We start from the raw sequence: 21,554 nt of genomic DNA on the forward strand, positions 1-21,554 counted from the left end.
CCAGACATCCTTAATTCACGTGATTTCCTAGTTGTGCAGCTGTGCCTCTAATACATAGTTCAGTGTCTGGACACTTGATAAGTATTCATCGGTAAGTAAATGAATGGTGTAATCGTTTGAGGTAAACCAAGAAAGAATGACATGTGAAAGGAAAATAATAAGTCCATCTTTGTGATGGAGGTCTTGACAAAGTAATATCCACAGGAAATTTCTGAATCTTCTTTCTTTGCTTTTCTAGGCAGCTTGAAATCCACTCTCCAGATGCCAAGCACACAGTGATCCTAAGGAGCAAGGACTCAGCTACTGCCCAGGCTTGGTTCAGTGCTATCCATGCCAACGTTAGTGACCTGCAGAGCCGTGTGATGGTGGAGGTCAAGGAGCAACTGGGGAAAACCGGCATTGCCGGGAGCCGAGAAATCAGACATCTTGGCTGGCTTGCAGAAAAGGTAAGAACATCACTCTCTGTAATCATCATTTTCCCCTGAATTCCCCCAAAACTTGTAATCACTGAAGTTCTCTGGTTCATTCCAACAACCTATCGTTTTGCATTATATTTGCAAAACTTGTCATAATCAGCTCAGATTCCCCCACATATAATCAACTGCAGCAAATTCTAGGTGATCCCTAATTGTTGGGAGGGTGAATGAACAAATTGATGAATAGCTTCACTTTCATGTCTGTGTATAAAGGGCAGGAAAAAGAAACTCACTATGGTTGTTGTCTTGGGAGGCCTAGAAGTTGAAATTGTTACTTTAAAAGGGTTTGTGTGGGCTTTCATTAACCTGATCCATTAATCATCCAGACATTTTCACTATAGATAAATTCTACATTTAAGAATAACAGCAATGACAGTAACAGGAGTTCTTCAAACAGCTACTAGGTGCTCTTTTGTGTATCATATAGCTTACTCTACTCTTAACACAGAAGATTCTGAATGTTATCATCAAACACCTGCTTTTCTGAGGTTTAGCACCAGGCAGGAAGGCCAGCGCTATGTAAACACGCAGAGGACTAAGACTGACTCCCAACAAGGACAGTTGCTGTGGAGGAGACCATGTCCTATGACAATTGTCACTTGATTTGTTTTTCAGTTTTGTGATCTGGTGGTCATTTCTTGGGTGTTATTCCTTCACTTCATTTCAAAAGAGTGAGCCTTTTCCATTGTCCTGGCACCTGATTGCTGCCCCTTGAAATCGACCTTCCGTGCTCAGGGACACTGAGCTTTTGGTACAGTTTGACCTCCCGGTGACTCACATTCTAACAGGCAGTTAGTAGGAATAATGATTATTGCAATAACAGCTTTTCTGCCAAAGAGCCCTGTCATCTGAGAAGGCCCAGTCTAATGCACTTGGAAATAATACTTGAACACAGTATTCAGCTGTTTTCCAGGAGTATTCTTTGTGCAGTTTCACACATGGGTCTCAGCCACAAAGTTCAACACAAAAGGAAAGGACAGTTCCCTGAAAGTTACAGCAGCTAAAAGCCCATCTATTATTACAAACTGTAGTCCATGAAAAATACAGGCTCACCCACTCCTGCCCAGAAACCTTGTCTGTGTCCCTCCTTGACTGGAGGGAACCACGTGCCGGTGAGCAGACAAGCCAGAAGAGGGAGGTTTCTCAGTGCAGAGGCTGTAGTGTGGAGGCCACAGGAGGCTTCCCAGCATACAGATCCCTGGACCTGCTACCCAGCTGAGGTGATCTCAGCCTCAGTGGTTGAAGATATTTCTTCCTCATCGCTTTAAACACACTGACTATGTTTAAAGGCATTGCCACTTGAAGAACTGAAAGTGTACTGTGTCGTTAGTAATGATATTGGAACACTTACAAGTGATCTCATTTTATCATATATAAATTATAACAGTCACTAGACATTCCTATGTAGCAGTAGTAAAGATATATAAAAAAGTTTTCTGGTTTTTGTAATACTCTCATTGTTGTGGCATAATAAAATCATTATAATGAATGTCTCAAGTCTATGATGGCATGTATTCATAAAGACAATAATGATTTAGAGATAGTTGTTAGAGACAAGAATATCTGTTATTGCCTTTGTCTGTTAAACCTCTTTTAAATTATCGTGTATCAAGTTCATGAGAATAAACTGAAATTACAATTAGTTTGAATAAATACTTGATACTGAATCCTGTGGGGACATCTGAATGTTTTTTAGAAAGATATTACAATGAACGGCAAATCCTTCACACTACTTTCTTATCACAAACGTCACAGGCTCCACTTGGGATTTGTGTGATCCTGTATACATTCTGAGGGGGTTTACCTAAAATTTCTGTTATTTGTCTTTTCCTATTTTGTTAAGTTTTGGTTTTTTGGATTACTAATAGCTCTGTGATGAAAGTGTACAAATGTATTTAATTCTGAGTTTTGGGAAGTGACATTTCCATGAAATAAAAAAGAAACAAAATAGTATAAAACAGCATTGCCTTCCTTTTCAAAATCTTGTTCAATAGAAATCCTGAAACCGTGACACTACTTAGGAGGCAAACGTAATATTTACGTTATTCATCTTAGTGAGACAGTCTGAGGGCTTGAACAGTAGCTCCTAAGAAATAATGAGCTCTTAGATAAATGAGTAGAGAGGGTTTTGTGCTAAGAAAGGAAAGGGAGAGTAAGAGAAGGGCTGAGGTTGAGATTAATGCAGTTTAGAGGGAGGGCAAGCCAGAGATTGGTCTAGAAATGAAGCTTATCTCAGAGGAAGATGACAAGCAGTTCTATCCCATAAGGCACCCAGTTGTGGATGATTATAAGATGATGAGAGCTGGACAGATGCTTTAGATGTGATTTGCTGCGGAAAGCCTTCAGATACAGAATGATAGAGAAGGCAACTAAGGCCATGCCATCCAACCTCGTCTTTCAGTGACTAGGGAATCTGCAACAACAGCATGAAAGATGGCTTATCTGAAGCCACACTCATGATTATGATAGAGAAATCATTGAAGAGTAGGATGATTTTGTGGTAATTCTTCTATCCAGTTCTTGGAAGCAATATGTTTTTGTTTCTCTCTTTTGTTCTGGTAGTATTTCTCCACCTCTCTACAGTATGAATTTGGTGTTGGGCCAATAGCTTCTGAGCTGCTCAGGTTCCCTTGTCCTCCATCATGGCCCTTGTCCTATGCTATGACACTTCTGTGCTGTTTTCCTGCGGGAAAGCATGATGTGTCCTGCAGGCACACACGCATGTCAATGGAAAGCCTTGTCTGAGCAGAGCAATCTCAAATCTCTCAATTTCAGCCTCCATGAAGGCCACGTAACGCATCACTACTAATCCCTACCATGAATTATAAAATGTGTCATGCCCCAAACATGTTTTCAAACTGTTTCTAGTTCGTCTTTTAAAATTATTTACCTATTGAGGTGTTTTCGGTGGTCCAATTTTTGACAAGAGAAAGACATGTTGTGTTCTGACTCTGACTGCCAGGAGAAGCAGGAATAAACAGGAGCACAGCAGAACTGCAGAATCTCAGACTTCTCATTACCTTGTTATCTCTGCAAATGATTTCGTGTAAGATATTAAAAATGCAAGAACACAGCACAGCAAAGCAAAAACCTCAGCTGGGAGCTCTGACATTCAAGATCATTCTGAGATTTTACTCACTCCTGTTTAAGCTGCTTTCAAATGAGGACGTTTATATAGGTTTACATAGCTGTGCCTCCCACGGCGTTATTGGAGGAAAGGAAATTGGTAGTTGATGTATATTATGTACTAGCCTGTTTCAGGCAGTGTGCTTTAAATAATCCCAAACCTGTGAGGCAAGCTTACAGAATCTAAACACCTCTTCTAAGATCGCTCTCCTTGGTAAGTTGCAGAACTAGAATTTGAACTTTTGGTTGCTGAAATTCAGCATTTCCACTAGTCTGAGCTCAGGAAACATCTGTTCACCTGAGTAAGTAGGGCCTCCCAGAATTTGTGCTCCTAACTGGATCGGAGGTCAAACAGCACAGATTCAGAACAGAGCAAGTGAAATAACCTATCTTAAAAATTAATAAGGCGAATACATGTATTGGAGCAGAACAGTGCTTATTAAAAGATCCCATTCTCATCTGGTCTTCGTTCCCTCGACATCGAAAGAAGAAAATCAGCAAGGAGTGATTCTCTCTCTTTCTCCTTCTATTCTTGACCACGAGGATTAATCCAGTCTCTCTAATTAAGCCCCTTGTTTTCTCTCCCATGCAATAATTCTTTCCTCACCCCCCTTTCTGCTGCTTTCTAATTTTGTTCTTTGACAGTGCAAAGAACAGGTCTTCCTCCACAGATTTCAACCATCTTTTAAGGGACACACTAGGGGAAGACAGTATTCATGTGTGCACGCACACACACACACACACAGGAGAGAGAGCTGAACTTGCTTTGCACAGTTCTAAATCACAAACATTTCACTCATCATGATGTAATTTAGTAGCAGTTTCTTAACAGCATGAATCAAATTTCATTTAGTACTATATACTAAGTATGAATAATTTCATAAAGTTCACAGTTCACTGCCAGCACTTCAGTTCACAAATCAGGATATCAAGAGCACACGATACACATCTTGATGATGGCCAATGACAGTACTGATTTTAAAGTCTGTTGGTGACTGATCACCTCAGATCTGGTCTTCAGTTTACACACATGCTGCAAGGCGTTGCACCAGTATTTCCTCCATGTCTTCCAGTGATAAATCTACATTTTACTACAAGAAACTGTAAATAATGGATAATAGAAAGAAGGGATTGTCCAGCAAAGCAGATAGTGCCATAAAGGGATAAAAGTTAAGAATATAGGGTTGAGGGCCCAGCGACGTGGCCTAGTGGCTAAAGTCCTCGCCTTGAACGTGCTGGGATCCCATATGGGCGACTCCACTTCCCACCCAGCTCCCTGCTTGTGGCTTGGGAAAGCAGTTGAGGACGGCCCAAAGCTTTGGGACCCTGCACCCGTGTGGGATACCCAGAAGAGGTTCCTGGATCCTGGCTTCGGATCGGCTCAGCTCAGGCCATTGTGCTCACTTGGGGAGTGAATCATCAGAAGATCTTCCTCTCTATCTCTCCTCCTCTCTGTATATCTGACTTTCCAATAAATAAATAAATCTTAAAAAAAAGGATCTACGGTTGGAATTTCAATCAAACATAAATGATATTATAGAAGAAATAGTCAACCATGGAAATGTTTCCACAGATACTGTTCAAAAGACCCTTGGAATGCAACTAGAACTCAGTTAAGGTTATAAATATACAGCTAGAGATGAAGAAAGTAGTTATAATTAGAGGATGAAGGTGCCACAGAGGAAGTAATGCCAGTGAAAATCCACGTGAAAAGGACACTCAGAGAAAACTGACATCAGTAAAAATGTAAAGGGCAAAATGTTGCTATCTGCTCCAAACTTGCAAAGGGATATGATGATTTGTCATGACATAGAAACAATGCTTATTCTGAATCACGAATTATTCGAGGCAGAGAGGGCAACAAACCCTATGGAAACTGTTGCTGATCTGTTTTTACACATAGTATAGACATTGCTATGTGATTTTTTAAATTAAATTCATATGTGAATTTGAAAAGCAGAATGACAAAGACAGGGAAAGAGTAAAACAAATATAGAGCTCTTCCATCCCCTGCTCATTCACTCCCCAAATGTCTGCAAAGTCAGGAATTAGCCAATGGAGGAAGAGAATCAGGGGCTCCAAATACATGAGCTCTCACATGACCAAGAAATTGGACTGGAGATGAAAACGAAATTCAAAGCCCAGCACTCCAACATAAAATGTGAGTGTGCCACATGATGGTTTAATCCGATGTCCTGCACAACGCCAGTTCCCAATGTGGATAAGGCTTTTTATTCAATTTTTCTTCATTTGATAGACAGGGTAAATCAATGAGAGCAGTTTTTTAAAAATTTTCTGATTTGTTACTGAAATATGTCTAACAGCTGGGACTTGGCCAAGGTCAAATACAAGTACTGGGAGTTCAACCCAGGTCTTCTATATAAGTGACCAAAATCAATTACTTGACCCAATACCATTGCCTCCATAGGTTTGATTGGCAAGAAGTTGCAGGCAAGAATTTGAGCCCAGAGTAGAACCAATGCCCCTCAATGTGGGACGTAGGCGTCTTAACACTAGCCTAAAATCTGCTGCTGTTGAAACATTTTTTTCTTTTTTTTTAATTTATTTGTTTTAATTGTTATTAACATTGTATTATGTGACACAGTTTTATAGGCATTGGGATTCCCCCCACTCCTCCCATACCCCTCCCCCCACCCCTCGCACAACCCTCCCCCCATAGTGGATTCCTCCACCTTACTGCATAACCACAGTTCAAGTTCAGTTGAGATTCCTTCATTGCAAGCATATACCTAGCATAAAGTCCAGCATCTTATTGTCCAGATAAGTTCAGTGGCTTCTTGGGGAGACCTTCTCTGGTCTGAAGGTAGAGCTAACAGAGTAAAGTTCCGGTCAGTTGAAACATTTTTACAAATACAGAAAGCATTTTAATTCTCTTTTTAGAGTGCTCGGACTTGTAGATTATGAATTGAACATTAATTTTACTGGTTTTTCATTTTGTTATGATAGTAAGATAGATCTTAATATTTTGCTATAAGTCTCCAGGGATCAGGGAGCAGTCCTTATTTCCCCAATTGAGTACTAAGATAGTTTAATATGGTTGCATTTTCATGGTCTCTTTTGTTATTCTGCAGTCCTGTGCAAAGGTAGGACTGCCCATTTTTCACTCTCCCTACCCATTCCTCCACCTTGTTTGTATAATCTTCCTCCCTTTACCTGGCTAGTCTCTGTATCCACTGGTTCTTGGAGTCAGGCATTATCTTAGGTTATTTGTCTTCTTAAAATCTACTTCTCATTTGTTAGAGCACCATTAATTTTGTTTCAATGGTTGAAATGTATTTATTCCTCTCCAATTCCAGGTAAACGTAGCTATACTCCAGTTCCATTGCCTAGTTGTATTAGAGGAATCTCAAAGGTAAATGTACAATAGCCCTGGCCTGGACAAAGCAGACTGCTAGTAACCAAGATCCTGACAGTGTAATTAATGGAGTGATATTTTTGGAGTCTCTAAATATATCAGCCCCAGCATCTGCCACAAAGGTTGGAATTGCCCACCCCTTCTCACAAGAGAAAATAGTTTCTGACCTGAGGGAACTCCCATGAAAGAAGCGATCCTAATAGCACTGCTGTTCTAGCTGCCCCTTGCTTACTCCCCCCTTAAATCAGGACTTCAGCGGCATCCCCTTCCTGCCTGTATCTCTTTTGAAAGGACCAAGATTGTGGAGCCCTGGCAACAGCTTGGGGATCTGCCCAATCAGGCTTTTACTACAAGTGTTCAAATGTGCCTGTTTGATTTTACCCCAGATTGTCTCCACTTTACTTTGCTTCTGGTAACACAAAGCATTTTGAATTGAGAAGAGTGGGTAGTTGGGTGGCAGAGGCAGCTGTAATGAAGGTATGAAAATATGCCCACATTTCTGCATGGTTTCCCAGTGCAATGGGGCAGCGTAGGTCACTCCCACGAGGCTGGAAACATCAGAGCTGCCCCAGGAAGAGAGAGGTGGTCTGCACAGGTCCTCCTTGAGGGCAGATACATCCAGTGACACATGAGCCCACTTGTCTGTCTGGTCAGGACTCTAGAACTGAGGTAGGAAGTTTCCTGAGCCTGGCTTTGCTAACCTTGGTTTATTGGGTATTAGACACATTGCCCCACCTCTATAAAATGAATGTCACTCAGAAAATCTGCTTAATTTTCATAAAGAAATGATTTGTCCATTGATTTCTGCTGTTTGATTTTTCTGATCACCTCCTGTTAGTAAGGGAGGAATTCCTTACCCTAAACATGATGTGAAAGCTAAGCACACATAACCCAGTACTGGTCATCTGAGAGTGATACAAGATCATCAGTCACAGATCCTCAGAGCCCAGAGACGGGGACGGTGCATGCCACGTAATCACATGTGGGCTTGCACTGGAGAACAAAATGCAATTGCAGAGTCTGAAGGAAGCAGGCTTTATAGTAACAGGGAGGGAGGTGCTTGCTGGTTTCCATGGGAAGAAGTGATTTGCTTACTTTAATAATTTTGTGGGTTGTTACGGAAGCAAAATCCATTAGGTTGAGAACCAGGTGGAAAGCCACTGTTCTAACACAACTAGTCATTTACGAGAAATCTTTCCCACTTGTTGGTAGGTTCCCAGATGAGGGCTATGTGAGGTTCAAAGAGGTCATGGAAGTCACATGGCTCAATGTCTGAGAATCCTGTTGACTATGGATCTGAGATTGGGCTACTCAGGGAGTGGCTTACAGAGGCAGACTCCGAGAAAAAATTCTGGAAGAGAGCAATTGAAGCAGAAATACAGGGAAGAAGCTAAGCCAGAACATAGCATCAGCTGAAGTCTGGGGTCCACCTCATCCCCTGGAAGCTCAGGAGTGTGAATGGCTGCACAGAGCTCTCCACCCTAAGCAAAGGGTCCAGGATTCTGTCCACTCAAGCAAGCTGGCCACCGGCTAGGGGCTGCTTGGTGGTGGGATGAGGAGTGTGGAGATTGGGGTGGTGGTGGAGAGAGTCCAGTGCTGTCTGCCAAAGGCAGATCCCTAGAGAAGGTAAGGGCTATGCTACGAGTACTCAATACTAACATCAGCTGGGGCTGGGACATCTGACCTAATACAGGGAATTTTGCCTGGGACCAAGAGTTTTTACTGTGAGTACTGATGTGTTCCCCTAGGGACAAAATTTCAAATTTTACATCGGATCTTTTAGTGAAAGCAAGATAAAGACAGTGGCTCATTTTGAGATGGGCTGAAAGTTGGACTGCCTCCTAGATGTTTACTTTTATTTACAGTTATATTCAATTTCCATAAACTCATGCTACATTTATTTATGTCATATCGTTCCACAAACACATCATAGAAATATTGTATTTTAGTGCTTTGAAATTCCCAAATGTCTTTTAAGAGTCCCTCTACATTCTTCTTAAAATTTTGGTTTGGACTTTTATTGCTTTATTACAATTATTACTATTATTCAAGAGGAAGATATTCACCAAGAGATAGAAAGTAGAGAGATCTTCCTTTCACTGATTCATTCCCAAGTGCTGTCAGTGGTGCAAGCTGGACCAGGTGCCACAGACACTCAGAAAGCTTTCTTTGAGGAAGGACTACCAAACACTATTTGTCAGCAATTTTTTTTGTTAGTTGATCACAGTCATGTAAATATTTTATAGTAGGAATAACACTAAAAATCACATTCCAGAGCCAGTGTCATGGCTCAACCTGGTAATCCCTAGCTTGCAAGTACCAATATCCCTTATCATCACCAGTTCATGCACTGCCTGCTCTGGTCCCCATCCAGTTCCCTGCTTAGGATCTGAGAAAGCAGGGGAGGATGGCCTAAACAATGGGACCCTGCACCCTTGGGAGAGACCCAGAAGACGCTCCTGGCTCCATGCTTTGGATTGGCTCATCTCCAGTCTTTGATGTCATTTGATATCCTATCACTATAGTTTAGCCATCTGAGTGTGTTGGGGATTTCTAGGATAATGTGTGCAACCTGGTGAGATCAGCCATGGGAACAGAGGCTGAGGGTACTTGCTAGAGAGGAAGAACCAAAAAATAAATCTCTGGGAAAATGAAGAGGAGTGAATAAAGGAATGAAATTTTGGGAAATATCAGAACATGGAAAAAACCGCAATGTATTGGTTTCTAGTCATAATACATTGGCCAATACATCTTTCTCGCAAAAGAATGAACATTCTCCTCCTGTTGTGAGGTCATCTAGAATAGCATTTGCAATGTTTGGTACCGCACACTACTTTACTTTGACACACAAAGCATATGGTTGTATAGTTTGTATATACTCCAACCTTTTCCCTCTTTCCACATCTCCCCAGTATCTCACTTCTGGTTCTGTTGGTCTCTGCTTTATTTCAACACCACCTTGGGAGAACTACTCTCTGCTTCTTCCAGATGCAGGTTTCCTGGAATTTTTAGTTTACCTAGAGGGCAACTTTGTATTTCATACCCTTACTTGTGTGAAAGTAAGGGAAAGGCAAAGAAACCCAAATGGATTCTTCTCAGGGTGACTGAAAAAAAAAAGCATAGTGGAGGCCTTTCTAGGCATGTCTGAGTATTCCACACTACCGTCAGGAGAACGCTTTTCTGTGCCCAGATCCTTCAACACTAAAACCATGGTCAACCAAGTCAGTGTGCAAGAACACACAACTGCCACTGATACCTGTGTGAATATGGGGCTAGGGCACTGTGGATATTTTAGAGTATGTGCTTGCCTGCTGTACAATATAATCTGTCATATCTTAGCTGCTGAAATAAGCAGCAACCATTTTGGCTAAGGTAAATTTAAGAAATAAGCTTGGAATCTAGAAAAATAGAAGAACTCATTGATTGATAGAGGAGTAGACTGAGAGGGGTTGAGTTTGGATGTGTATGGATTTTGTACACTTAACTTGGGTTTTAATAGCCACTTTGTTCCCTAGTTGTCGGAGACCTTTGATAAGTTTCTTTAAACATCAATTCTTGTGTCTGTAGCCAAAAAAAAAAAAAACACTAATAGCTATCTCAAGAGAATTTTTAAAAGCAGAAGTGAAATCCTCCATGTGCTGCGTTTGGCACAATGTGAGCACAGAACATCCGGTGAATTCTTGCCTCAGGTGAGGACAGTCAGCTCTCTGGCTTACACAGGTTATTGGAAAGGCAACACTTCCCAGGAGAACTTTCAAAGCAGAATTTGTATGAGCGCCTTTAGTGATCCTTGCATTTGGATGTTACTTCTTGCTAAAAATATGTAGAGTCATCTAGTCATCTAGCCTTAGACTCATCTAGCTTTGTAATTTTTACTTTATTCCTACTTCTATTTTCTGGTGGAAAAATGATGATTGCATTGTAGTCTCCTCATCGTGTGTCTTTTAAGGCCATTTTAACAAAGAGAGTGAATGCCCACGTGTGGACTATGTGTCTTCAATGCCTTCCTGAGCAGGCTGGCTGACATGTCTGTGGAGAACAGGCAACTAGGCTTCTGTAGGACCCACTGTCCAGAAAAATGACATGCAGCGAAATTACAAATCACTGCAAATCACCTCCACTCCAGGGCCCCTGGAAAAAAAAAAAAAAGCTGTATTAATCTAGGAAAGCTGAAGATCTCCTGCGAGTGGTAAAGCAAAAACTGAACTCAGTGAAGACTCAATAGGTATACCTAACCATAGTTCTGCCAAAATTAGAAAGGAGAAAAGAATGGCATGAATTGGGATTTCCAAGGAAAACCTGAAGGAAAAATCAGATTTCAGCTGGATTTTATAAAAGGGCAAGATCTGAAGACTTTGAATGTGTCATATGTGGCCCATGGCTAAATTTAATAAAGAAAGAACTCTGATCAAGTATATATTACTTGATGCTTACAAAAGAGGTCAAAAACCAAAGTTATGTAAATTAATCCCAATATTTCTGTGAATGAAGTATGAAAATCACACTGAGTCTTATTTTAACCAAGACCCTGTAATCAATCTTGGGAAAGTAACTCTGTATTTAATAAACCATAAATTATAAAAACAGCTTACAAAAGCTTATATAAGCTTGGTTAAATAAGACCAGTATAACTAACAAGGCACAAATAGATTGTTAACAAATATTTAGAGGCTGGCACAATAGCTCAATTGGCTAATTTTCTGCCTGTAAGTTCCAGTACCTTATATGGGCACCTGTTCACATTCTAGCTGTTCAGCATCCTATCCAGCTCTCTGCTTGTGGCATGGGAAAGCAGTAGAGGCAGTCAAAAAATTGGAAGACTTGGAAGAAGCTCCTGGCTTCAGGCCTGAGCAGGTCTGGCCATTCCAGCTATCTGCAGACTGAACCAGAGGATGAAAGAACTTTTTGTCTGTCTCTCCTTTCTGTAAAATCTGCCTTTCCAATAAAAATAATTTTAAAAATCACTGAAATATATAAATAATTTATTCTTAATTCCTACTTTTTGACTACTTACAGGAAATTAGGGGCTACTCATCACTTTTACTGAGACTGACATTAATATGTACTGTGATTTTTTTTCTTTTGCTTTCCGAATCTTAAAATTGTCTTATAGCAAGCAAGAACCTTGCTGGGTTTTTTTTTTAAACTTTTGAAGTAGACAGATTTCCGAAAGCTCCACCATGAATCACAATGTTGTTCTGATGGACTATAGGAGTCAGCTGCTCCTGGTATTATTCCCCAGGTTGGCATCCTGCACCCCAAGCTTCAAAGCAGTAGAACGAGCAGTCACTAGGCTGAAATGTTACGTCAGTCAGAGTCCAACAGCCGTAAAACCAAATGGAACTATCACTAGAAGATGACTTAGCAGTTAAACATTTTTCTGTTTGTAAGCAAGCACATTATTTTTAGAAATAAACATATGGTCATTCATTTGCTTATCTACTTGATAACTGTTATTCAGTACCTATAATTCATTCATGCGGTAAATGACTATACCAAGTACCAACGGCATTCCCAGCAGGTAAATCCTCGGACTGTTACAATAGTGACTAAGTCAGACCAACTTCTTGCTGTGCTGGAGTTCACCTGCTGCACGAGAGATGCATATTATGTGAGAAAAGAAACAACTTAGTGATAGATGCTGTAAAGGGAATCAATGAGATATAACAGAGAAGGAAGTCATTCTGGACATTTTTATAAATAGTAAGGCAGAGTTAGAAATAAAAAGATATTCTCAGAGAACTCACAAAAGAAGAAGAAAAACATGGAAACTCAGAGTTTCAAATAGAGAATACCACGTGCTGCACTGTATGTATTTAACTAGTGATAGCTGGCGGAAAGGAATCAACTACCTTGGCCTTTGAGGCTAAGAAAAGGTCTCCAGCTGAATCTCTAAGATCAAGTACAAGAAGACTTTCTGATTTTAGGATTAGCATGTACAGAAGAGTAAAGGCATGGACTCTGGCTTCATGTAAGAATCGCCATTTGTCTCGGATGCCTGGAACACTGGAATATATATATATGTATATCAGAAGGTGATATTGTCTTTCTTAGCAGTTCTGCCTTCACTCCTGGCTGCAGTATTGTATTTTTGGATTTCTTTGACGATTCCTTAGCAATGGATGAGAATTTACTTTGGTTCACATGGGCACTCTCCTTAGTCTAAATGAATTCTCTCTCTTCTTCTCCCTTCAGCCTGCCCAGTTGCGCTCATCACCCTTCACCGTGTCAGACAATAGCTCTAGTCTCACAGAACTTGGTACTTGGTGACGAGTTTTGAGTAGGGAAGGAGATTGGGTGTGTTGTGTCAACCACACTTTATCAAAAGACCCTTGTATCAAGATGTGTAAGGATGTTGAATGACATATATCCCTCTGGAAAATAATTCAACAGTATTTTTAAGAGCCTACTACTAGGACAAATGCTCCTTCTACTATACCGCTCGTATTTGTGAGCTTTGCAAGTCCATTCAATTTTTACCAAGTATACATAAATCTGTAAGCTCAGGAGTCCATTTCTTATTAAAAAAAATCATGTTGCTGTTTATGAAATACAATGTCAGCTTTTATGTAGGGGCTACAACAGTGTGCAAGGAACACTCCCACGTTCCCTCCCATAGGAATATTCTTATTGGGTGTCGCAGCTCTAAGAATTATACAAGTAACATTTGCTTGGTGTTTGTGGAATGATTTCCAGTAATGTTATTTTCTTTAGCACTCATAGAGCTCAGTGATTTAACCACCAGAGAGTCATACACTAGATGAGTATATGTATTTTCACAAGGTTATATAACTGCAGAAACTGACACCCTTCTGGGAAGAACACAAGAATTGTGGCTGATGTTGTGTATGCTTCACTGTTATCATGGTGCAAAGTGCTTATCAGAATGTCCCCCGCTAAAAATGTGTGGCTATTGAGAACGAGATGCACTCTTGGAATTGTGCTGACATGAAAGCTGATCTGACATTTTTCATTTTACAAAAATTAATGCATGGCCTGCAATTTTAGATTTGTCTTGTTTTGTTTGTTCACTATTTTGTTTTACAAATGTGGATTATAAAATTAAGTCAATTTTAAGTATCATATTGTGTAATAACCCCTAAAATCACCAGCTGCCAGAACTCTCTACCTCACCATTCTACCCTCACAGAGAAGGTCCTGTTAAATACTTACTTTAATCTTTAAAAACTTACTTGATCAAGGCAAACATGTGGTATCTAACCTTTTGGGATTCGCTCATTTCCCTTAGCATTATAGTTTCCAGTTGGGCCCATTTAGCCACAAAGAACTGCATTTTGTTTTTTTTAATAGCTGAGTAGTATTCCATGGAGTAGATGAACCAAAGCTTTCTTATCCAATCTTCTGCTGATGGGCATTTCGGTTGCTTCCATGTTTTTGCAATTACTGATTGTGCTGCAATGAACATAGGGATGCATGTTGGTTTGTCGTAAAACAGGTGTTTTGGATATATTCCTAGGAGTGCTATTGCTGGGTCATATGGTATGCAGATTTTGAGTTGTTTGAGTGTTCTCCAGACTGATTTCCATAAAGGCTGTACCAATTTGCAGCTCCACCAGCAGTGGAGTAGGGTTCCCTTTTCCCCGCATCCTCGCCAGCAAGCGTCGTTGGTGTTCTTGTTTATGTGGGCCAATCTTACTGGTGTTAGGTGGTACCTCATCAATGTTTTAATTTGGATTTCCCTTATTGCTAGGGAGCTGGAACATTTTTTCATATGTTTGCTTGCCATTTGGACTTCCTTTGTGAAATGTTTGCCCATTTCCCGTGCCCATTTCTTGAGTGGCTTGTTTGTTTTGGTTTTTTGGTTGTTTTGAAGTTCTTTGTATATCCTGGAAATTAGCCCCCTATCGCCTATATAGTGTGCAAAGATCTTCTCCCACTCTGTGGGTTGCTTTTTTACTTTGTTGATTGTTTCCCTTGCTGTACAGAAGCTTCTTAGTTTGATGAGGTCCCATTTGTTTATTCTGTTCTCAACTGCTATTGCTTTTGGTGTCCTTCTTAGAAAGTCGGGACCTACTCCTAGGTCTTGCAGGGTATTTCCTACATTTTCTTGCAAGAGTTTGAAGGTTTCTGGATGTAGGTTTAGATCTTTTATCCATGTAGATTGGATCTTAGTGTATGGTGATAGATGTGGGTCTATCTTTTTGTTTCTACAGGCTATCAGCCAGTTGTCCCAACAACATTTACTAAAGAGGCCTTCCCACTTGCTTGAACTGTCATTGGTCTTTTTGTCAAAGATTAATTGGCTGTATTTGTGTGGGTTCCCTTTTGGTGCTTCTAATCTATTCCATTGATCTTCCTTTCTGTCTTTGTGCCAGTACCAGGCTGTTTTGATAACCACTGCTCTATAGTATGTCCAGAGGTCCGGGATTGTGATTCCCCCTGCTAACTTCTTATTTTTCAGGATGGTTCTAGCTATTCGTGGTTTTTTGTGTTTCCAGATGAACTTTTGAATCATTGTATCCAGTTCCGTGAAGAATGTTTTGGGCAATTTGATTGGAATTGCGTTGAAAATGTATATTGCTTGTGATAGTATAGACATTTTAATGATATTGATTTTGCCTATCCAGGAGCACGGGATGTTGTTCCATCTTTTGAGGTCTTGTTCAATTTCCTTTTTAAATAGTTTGTAGTTTTCTTCGAATAGGTCTCCTACGCTTTTGGTTCGATTTATTCCCAAATACTTCATACTTCTCTCTGCTATTTTGAATGGTATCCTGTTGGTTAGATCTTCTTCCATCTTGGTGTTATTTGCGTACACTATGGCTGTTGATTTTCGTTCATTAATTTTGTACCCCGCCACTCTGCCAAACTCTCGTATAAGTTCTAGCAGTCTCTGTATTGAGTCTCCTGGTTTTTCTATGTATAGGATTATTTTTTTTGTTTGGTTGTTTGTTATTTTTTGAACCTGTCATTGATACTGTCTCAACCCAGATGTTTCGAAGAAGGGAACTTGCATTATTTTTAACATATTGTTTACCCAATACTATGTCAATCAATTCCATAATGTTGTATATTGATACTGAAGCCTTGTTGGGGCTTTTAACTGACCGGATCTTTACTCTGTTAGACCTATCTTCAGACCAGAGAAGGTCTCCCCAAGAGGCCACTGAACTTATCTGGACAATAAGATGCTGAACTTTATGCTAGGCATGTGTTTGCAAGGAATGAATCTCAACTGAACTTGAACTATGGTTATGCAACAAGGTGGAGGAATCCACCATGGGGGGAGGGGTATGGGAGGGGAGGGGGGAATCCCCAGCGCCTATAAAACTGTACTACATAATACAATGTAAGCAACAATAAAAAAAAAAAAGAAAGTATATTGAAAAACATTCTTAAAAAAAAAAAAACTTACTTGATCTTAGAGATTCAGCTGGAGACCTTTTCTTAGCCTCAAAGACCAAGGCAGTTGATTCCTTTCCGCCAGCTATCACTAGTTAAATACATACAGTGCAGCACGTGGTATTCTCTATTTGAAACTCTGAGTTTCCATGTTTGTCTTCTTCATTTGTGAGTTCTCTGAGAATATATAAAAATGTCCAGAATGACTTCCTTCTCTGTTAAATCTGGGCTCAGGCATTTGGTACAGTGATTGAGACCCAACTGGGGACGATGGTGCCTACAGATCCAACCTCTGTGCTTCCCATCCATCTTCCTGAATGTACATTCTGGAAGGCAGCACGGGCTTATTCAGGCAATTGAGTCCCTACCATGCACTTGGAAAAACACGATGGAGTTCTAGGATCCTGGCTTTGGCATGACCTGGTCCTGCCTACTTTGAATATCTGGGGAGTAAACCAAAAAACTGAAGGTTTCTGTGTGTGTGTGTGTGTGTGTGTTTGCGCACTCGTGTGTGCATGCATACTTTAAGTAAAATTATAAGTAGAAATTTAGGGGAAAAAATTTCTTGGAATCCTGCCAAAGTTGGCCATCTGACTTGCATAATTGAGGTCTGTTTCCTGCAAGAACATGTGATAAGAAGTGTTTAGGCAGTACTTCTGTATCAGATGCTACACTGCAGAGGATAATGTGAATTTAGTTAAGAACAAAATTGATAGGTAAAGAAAAAATACAAAAGAAAGGGAAGGAAAAGAAGCAGAATGGAAATGGAAATACAAAAGAGAAGGGAAGAGAAGGGAAGGGAAGGAAAGGGAAGGAAAGGGAAGGGAAGGAAAGGGAAGGGAAGGGAAGGGAAAGGAAGGGAAGGAAAGGAAAGAAAAGATGAAACATGTTGTTAATAATTTTACTCCCATTGGATTTAAACCAGCTTATGTTGTTCAGGTGATAAATATAACATTTGGACTTGAAGAGACTGACTTGAAATCTTTCATCCTTGACCTTGGATTGCTCACTTGGATCCCTAATGAATGGTATTCGATTCCTGGAAATATGATAATGCCACTTGCATGTTCTGCATTCACTTACTTTGCCATTCAATCCAATAAATTCTTCATGTGAGCAGAAAGGCAAATCAGTCACCATGAAGTCCATGGGTCCTTCAAAGAGATGTTTTTCCTTCTCTGAATTTTTCATGAAGCCTCGTAATCATTGTCTTCCCCAATGGCTACTTTGAACAAGATGGGTTCTGTGTGGGCAGCAGCACTGACGCCAAGCCGTTGACCTTTGTATTCAAGAGGCTCTCGGCTGCTGCTCTGACCCAAGCTTATGCATATTGTGGGCTCCACCATGTCGGTTTTTGGATCTGATACTAATGTGCAGCTAATGAGTTGCATGGAGTACATATTAACCCTGGCTCCAGCAGTGCTGACGCCAGATGCATAGTGAGACCCACAGTGCGCTGGCATCTTAATAGACGCAAGCAGAGATATGCCGCAGATTGGCTGTGTCATGGCCCATGGGATGTAATAAGCACTCAGGAGGTGGAAAAAAACATGCCACTGTCTTATACCTCCTGTTAAATAAAAAAGAAAATGCCTCCACATCAGAGAGATGCTTTATGAAGTGTGAAATAGGAAGGAAAGTTGAAATGTTTGAAGAGTCAGGTAATGGATTTTATTACCAGAAAGAAACAGACATATAATCTTGCTGTTAGCTAGCAGTAGATTTAAGACCTCAAGGCACAGCCACGTGGCACTGACCACAAGGACATTGTTGACATTTCAAGGCAGTGTTGTGCTATCTTTTTTCTAAGAGGTGGCAGGCCAGAGCCAAGGCACAGAAAGACATGCCACTCTAGCCTTTGGAAGGCTGTTTCCAAATGGGAGTTGTGTAAGCAATGTCCACCAGGACATTTGGGGAGATGCAATATGTTTTCGGAGAAGGAATTGTGTCAATTATGTTATTGTGCTCAGGTTACAGAGCTCTGTCCCTCACCCTTGGTTTAAGGCATATTGCTTGAAATGATTAAAATATTGAAGTACTTGATGGTGAGCTCAGCTAAAATACTAAGGTTAGCTACTCAACTTTAAACAAACTCTTCAGTTTTCCCCAACTGTTCGTATTATAAATAAGACAAAATAAGACTCAGAAAAGCATAAGATTTTGCAATCTACTGTCTTGTGTCCTGTAAGCATTTACTCGTATAAGAAAGAAGGTTGAAGAAGGCTTTGTTGCATATTAGGTAAATCCACCACCTGTACCCCTGTGGGAGACCTGGGTGGAATTCTAGGTTCTGAGAGCCCCTGTGAATGTAAGATGTTTTGTTTAAGAGAAGCCACAGATTGAGTTTCTAGCAACTGACTCTATGCAAGCTGTTGTATTTAGGGAATGGACTAATGGATGGAAGGTATGTCTCTCTCCCCCACCACCACCACCACTGCCTTGTACATTTGTGCACATGTGTGTGTTTTCCTATACCTTTCAAATAAATTAACAAATGATAACAAAAAGAAAGCATGGGATATAGAACTAGTTCCCGTGTTTATCATTCACAAGACATGTGATCTGGGAAAATTACTTCAATGTTCTAAGCTCCAGCTTTCTTTGAAAGCGGTATAATAGCTACTTTGCAAAGATTTTTGTGTCCATTATGTATGTATGCAATGTGCTTGTCACTTCATCTGATATAATAAGATCTCATTCACAGTAATAGCTACTGGCATTGTTGTGGTGAGGACCACTATGCAAAGTGGAAGCATCAATTAAACATGATCATTCCCCAGAATGCACACTGTCCAGTGCCAGAGTTAAATTTGAGCAATTAACTGCAGGCACCATGATAAGCACTGCAGGGAGGCATCAAGAAAATCAAACAGAAGCTCTGCGATGCACTCTGATTTCAGAGGCCCAGAAGGGCCCTGCAGTGCAAACATAACCTAGGAGATTGGCTGTCTTTTAGGTGGAAATCAACCTTTGTGATGCACAGAACAAAGCAAGCCCAGGAGTACTGGCTCCTATCACCTCACGTCTCAGAAGTGATTATTCTTTCTAACTTAAATGTCATCATGTATTATTGTAGGAAGCATGGAAAAATAATGCTATCAGTATTCTGAAGTACAGTTCTAGTTTACTGACTGATTTTTTTAGCTGCTCACTAGTATTTGCAAGCTAGATTTTGCTGCTGCTGAAGGTATAATTGGCTGCCAGGTGGCCAAAAGTGATCGCAAACAAGGACCTAATCAGTTCTAGATTTCTTGATAAATAAGACTAATAAAAGCCACTCATTGCTTTCATAAGCTCTCTAGTAAGTATTTTCAAGAAAATGTGTACTGAATGATTTAGTCACTCACACATTCTAAACACAATAGGAAAAGTTTCATGTGAAAAGCATGGATTTAGTAAATCTCAGTATGGCACTGTTCATGGTAGTACATTTTCACCAAGAGCATGCCAACATTTCTGGTGTTTCCAACAAAGTCCAAGAGTGGCCAATGCCACTGGAATTTTGTCTGCCCAGATGTGCAAAAAGCAATGATAAAGTAAGCCAAAGTTCATTTCTTTATCTCTCAGGCAGAAAACGGAAATAATGGTAGAATTAATATGGTTTCCTATTTGTGCATTTGATGGTATTTTTACTGCTTTTAAACTATTAGTACATGCTTATTATAAAAATGTTGCCTATTTAGTTTTTCAGTGTGATGGTGGATTTTGACAAAGGTGGCTGTGCAGGACCAGGCAGTTTTCCACAGAGAGATCCCACGGAGAGCAGGCTACTGAGCGTTTCAGCTGACTGGGTGGATGGCACTCTGCTCTTGGCAGGAGCAGCATCTTCTGATGGCTAAAAATGTCCTGCCCCATGCCCTGCTGCCTCCTGGCGGGACACTCAGAATGCTCTCATGTAGTTTCATCACCAGTGTAGGGCAAGCTTCAGCATGGAGCTGAGCTCTTGGTGTGCTGCTTAGCTTCCTTTAGTTTAACACACGTTTACACACAGGAGGACAGCTGCCAGTTCCACACTACAGTCTTTCCTGTGCTAGAATTCTTGATCTTCCGTTTTGTTTTTTATTGTATCTATGCAGTTTTTTCTGCTACTGCATTTATTATTTTGATCATACTCATTTGTGTTACTTTTAATTTCTACTTACTTTGAAATAAGACATTATACAGGGTACTTATATGTTTATTTTTACCTACCTGAAAGACAGAATGACAGAGAACTCTTCTAAAACCACTGGTTTACTTCCCAAATGCCTGAAAAAGCCAGAGCTGCACCAGGCCAAAGCTAAGAGCCAGGAACTCTGTCTGGGTCTCTCTTTGGGAGACAAGCATCCAAGTAGTTGAACCTCATCACGTGGCTCCCATAATATCTTAGCAGGAAGCTGGCTCAGAAGTGGAGTAGCTGAGATGTGAATGACAGCTTTTGAGTCCTTACATTTCACTTTTCCTCTGCTGGAGCATTGTTGTAGGTTGCTGAAAGAAACTTGAATTCCACAGAACCTCTGGGTTACCTGGGACCTAACGGATGCAGCGTTTAAGCCTGGGAGCGTGAAACAACCAAGCCCACCTGCCTTCATTACGTGTCCTGTAGATCAGTGGTTCTCAACTCTTCCTTGCACTGCTCTCACCTGCAGCTCTTGATTCGGTTAAGTAAGTAGATCTGGAACATTGGAAGCAGGCTCTGAAAATTAACACATTCAACTAACTCCCAGACAATTCTGATGGTGTTAGATCCAAATCACCATTGAGAAATGCTGCTTTAGAATGGTGTTTCTCCAAAAGACAAGTGATGACTGGGAGGTAACTATAGAACAATTCAGGATTTCTTCTGAGGAAGATGAAAATGTTGCAAACTTTAATTTTGATAGTAGCTCTACCATTCTGGGAATAAAAGAAAAATAAGAGAGTTATGTACTTGAAATAGAAGAACTTGTGATGTATAAATTATGTGGCCTTAGATCTGGCTCTAGGTGCTGTAATTTATTAGGAGGTATTGAAATTAATTTGATGAGTTACAAATATTTTTCTTGGAAAGCAGCAGAATGTATACTACAAAGTGTATACTACTAGTGCATTCCCTAGAAACATGGAAGCAATACAATATGTGCGTACAGATGGGCAGAGATTGTCAGCAGTTGGTTCATGTACTTATAGAAATTGGCAAGTCTGAAATCTTCAGCGGAAACTGGCAACCTGAAAAATCTGGCAGAAGCTGAAAC

General features: G+C 40.4%; 1 protein-coding gene across 2 annotated transcripts in view; it reads left to right on the top strand.

Moving 5' to 3' along the window:
* SNTB1 (syntrophin beta 1) overlaps positions 1-21,554 on the top strand; it is a 229,638-nt gene that overhangs the window by 146,734 nt on the left and 61,350 nt on the right. For both annotated transcript variants that reach the window (XM_040979364.1, XM_040979363.1), the window contains exon 3: positions 239-446. In XM_040979364.1, the coding sequence (XP_040835298.1) occupies positions 239-446 (208 nt within the window). The remainder of the gene's footprint in view (positions 1-238; positions 447-21,554) is intronic.

Source organism: Ochotona curzoniae, unplaced genomic scaffold (genome assembly GCF_017591425.1).
Source record: "Ochotona curzoniae isolate NIBS_2020 unplaced genomic scaffold, NIBS_Ocur_1.0 contig_3190, whole genome shotgun sequence".
Lineage (NCBI taxonomy): Eukaryota > Metazoa > Chordata > Mammalia > Lagomorpha > Ochotonidae > Ochotona > Ochotona curzoniae.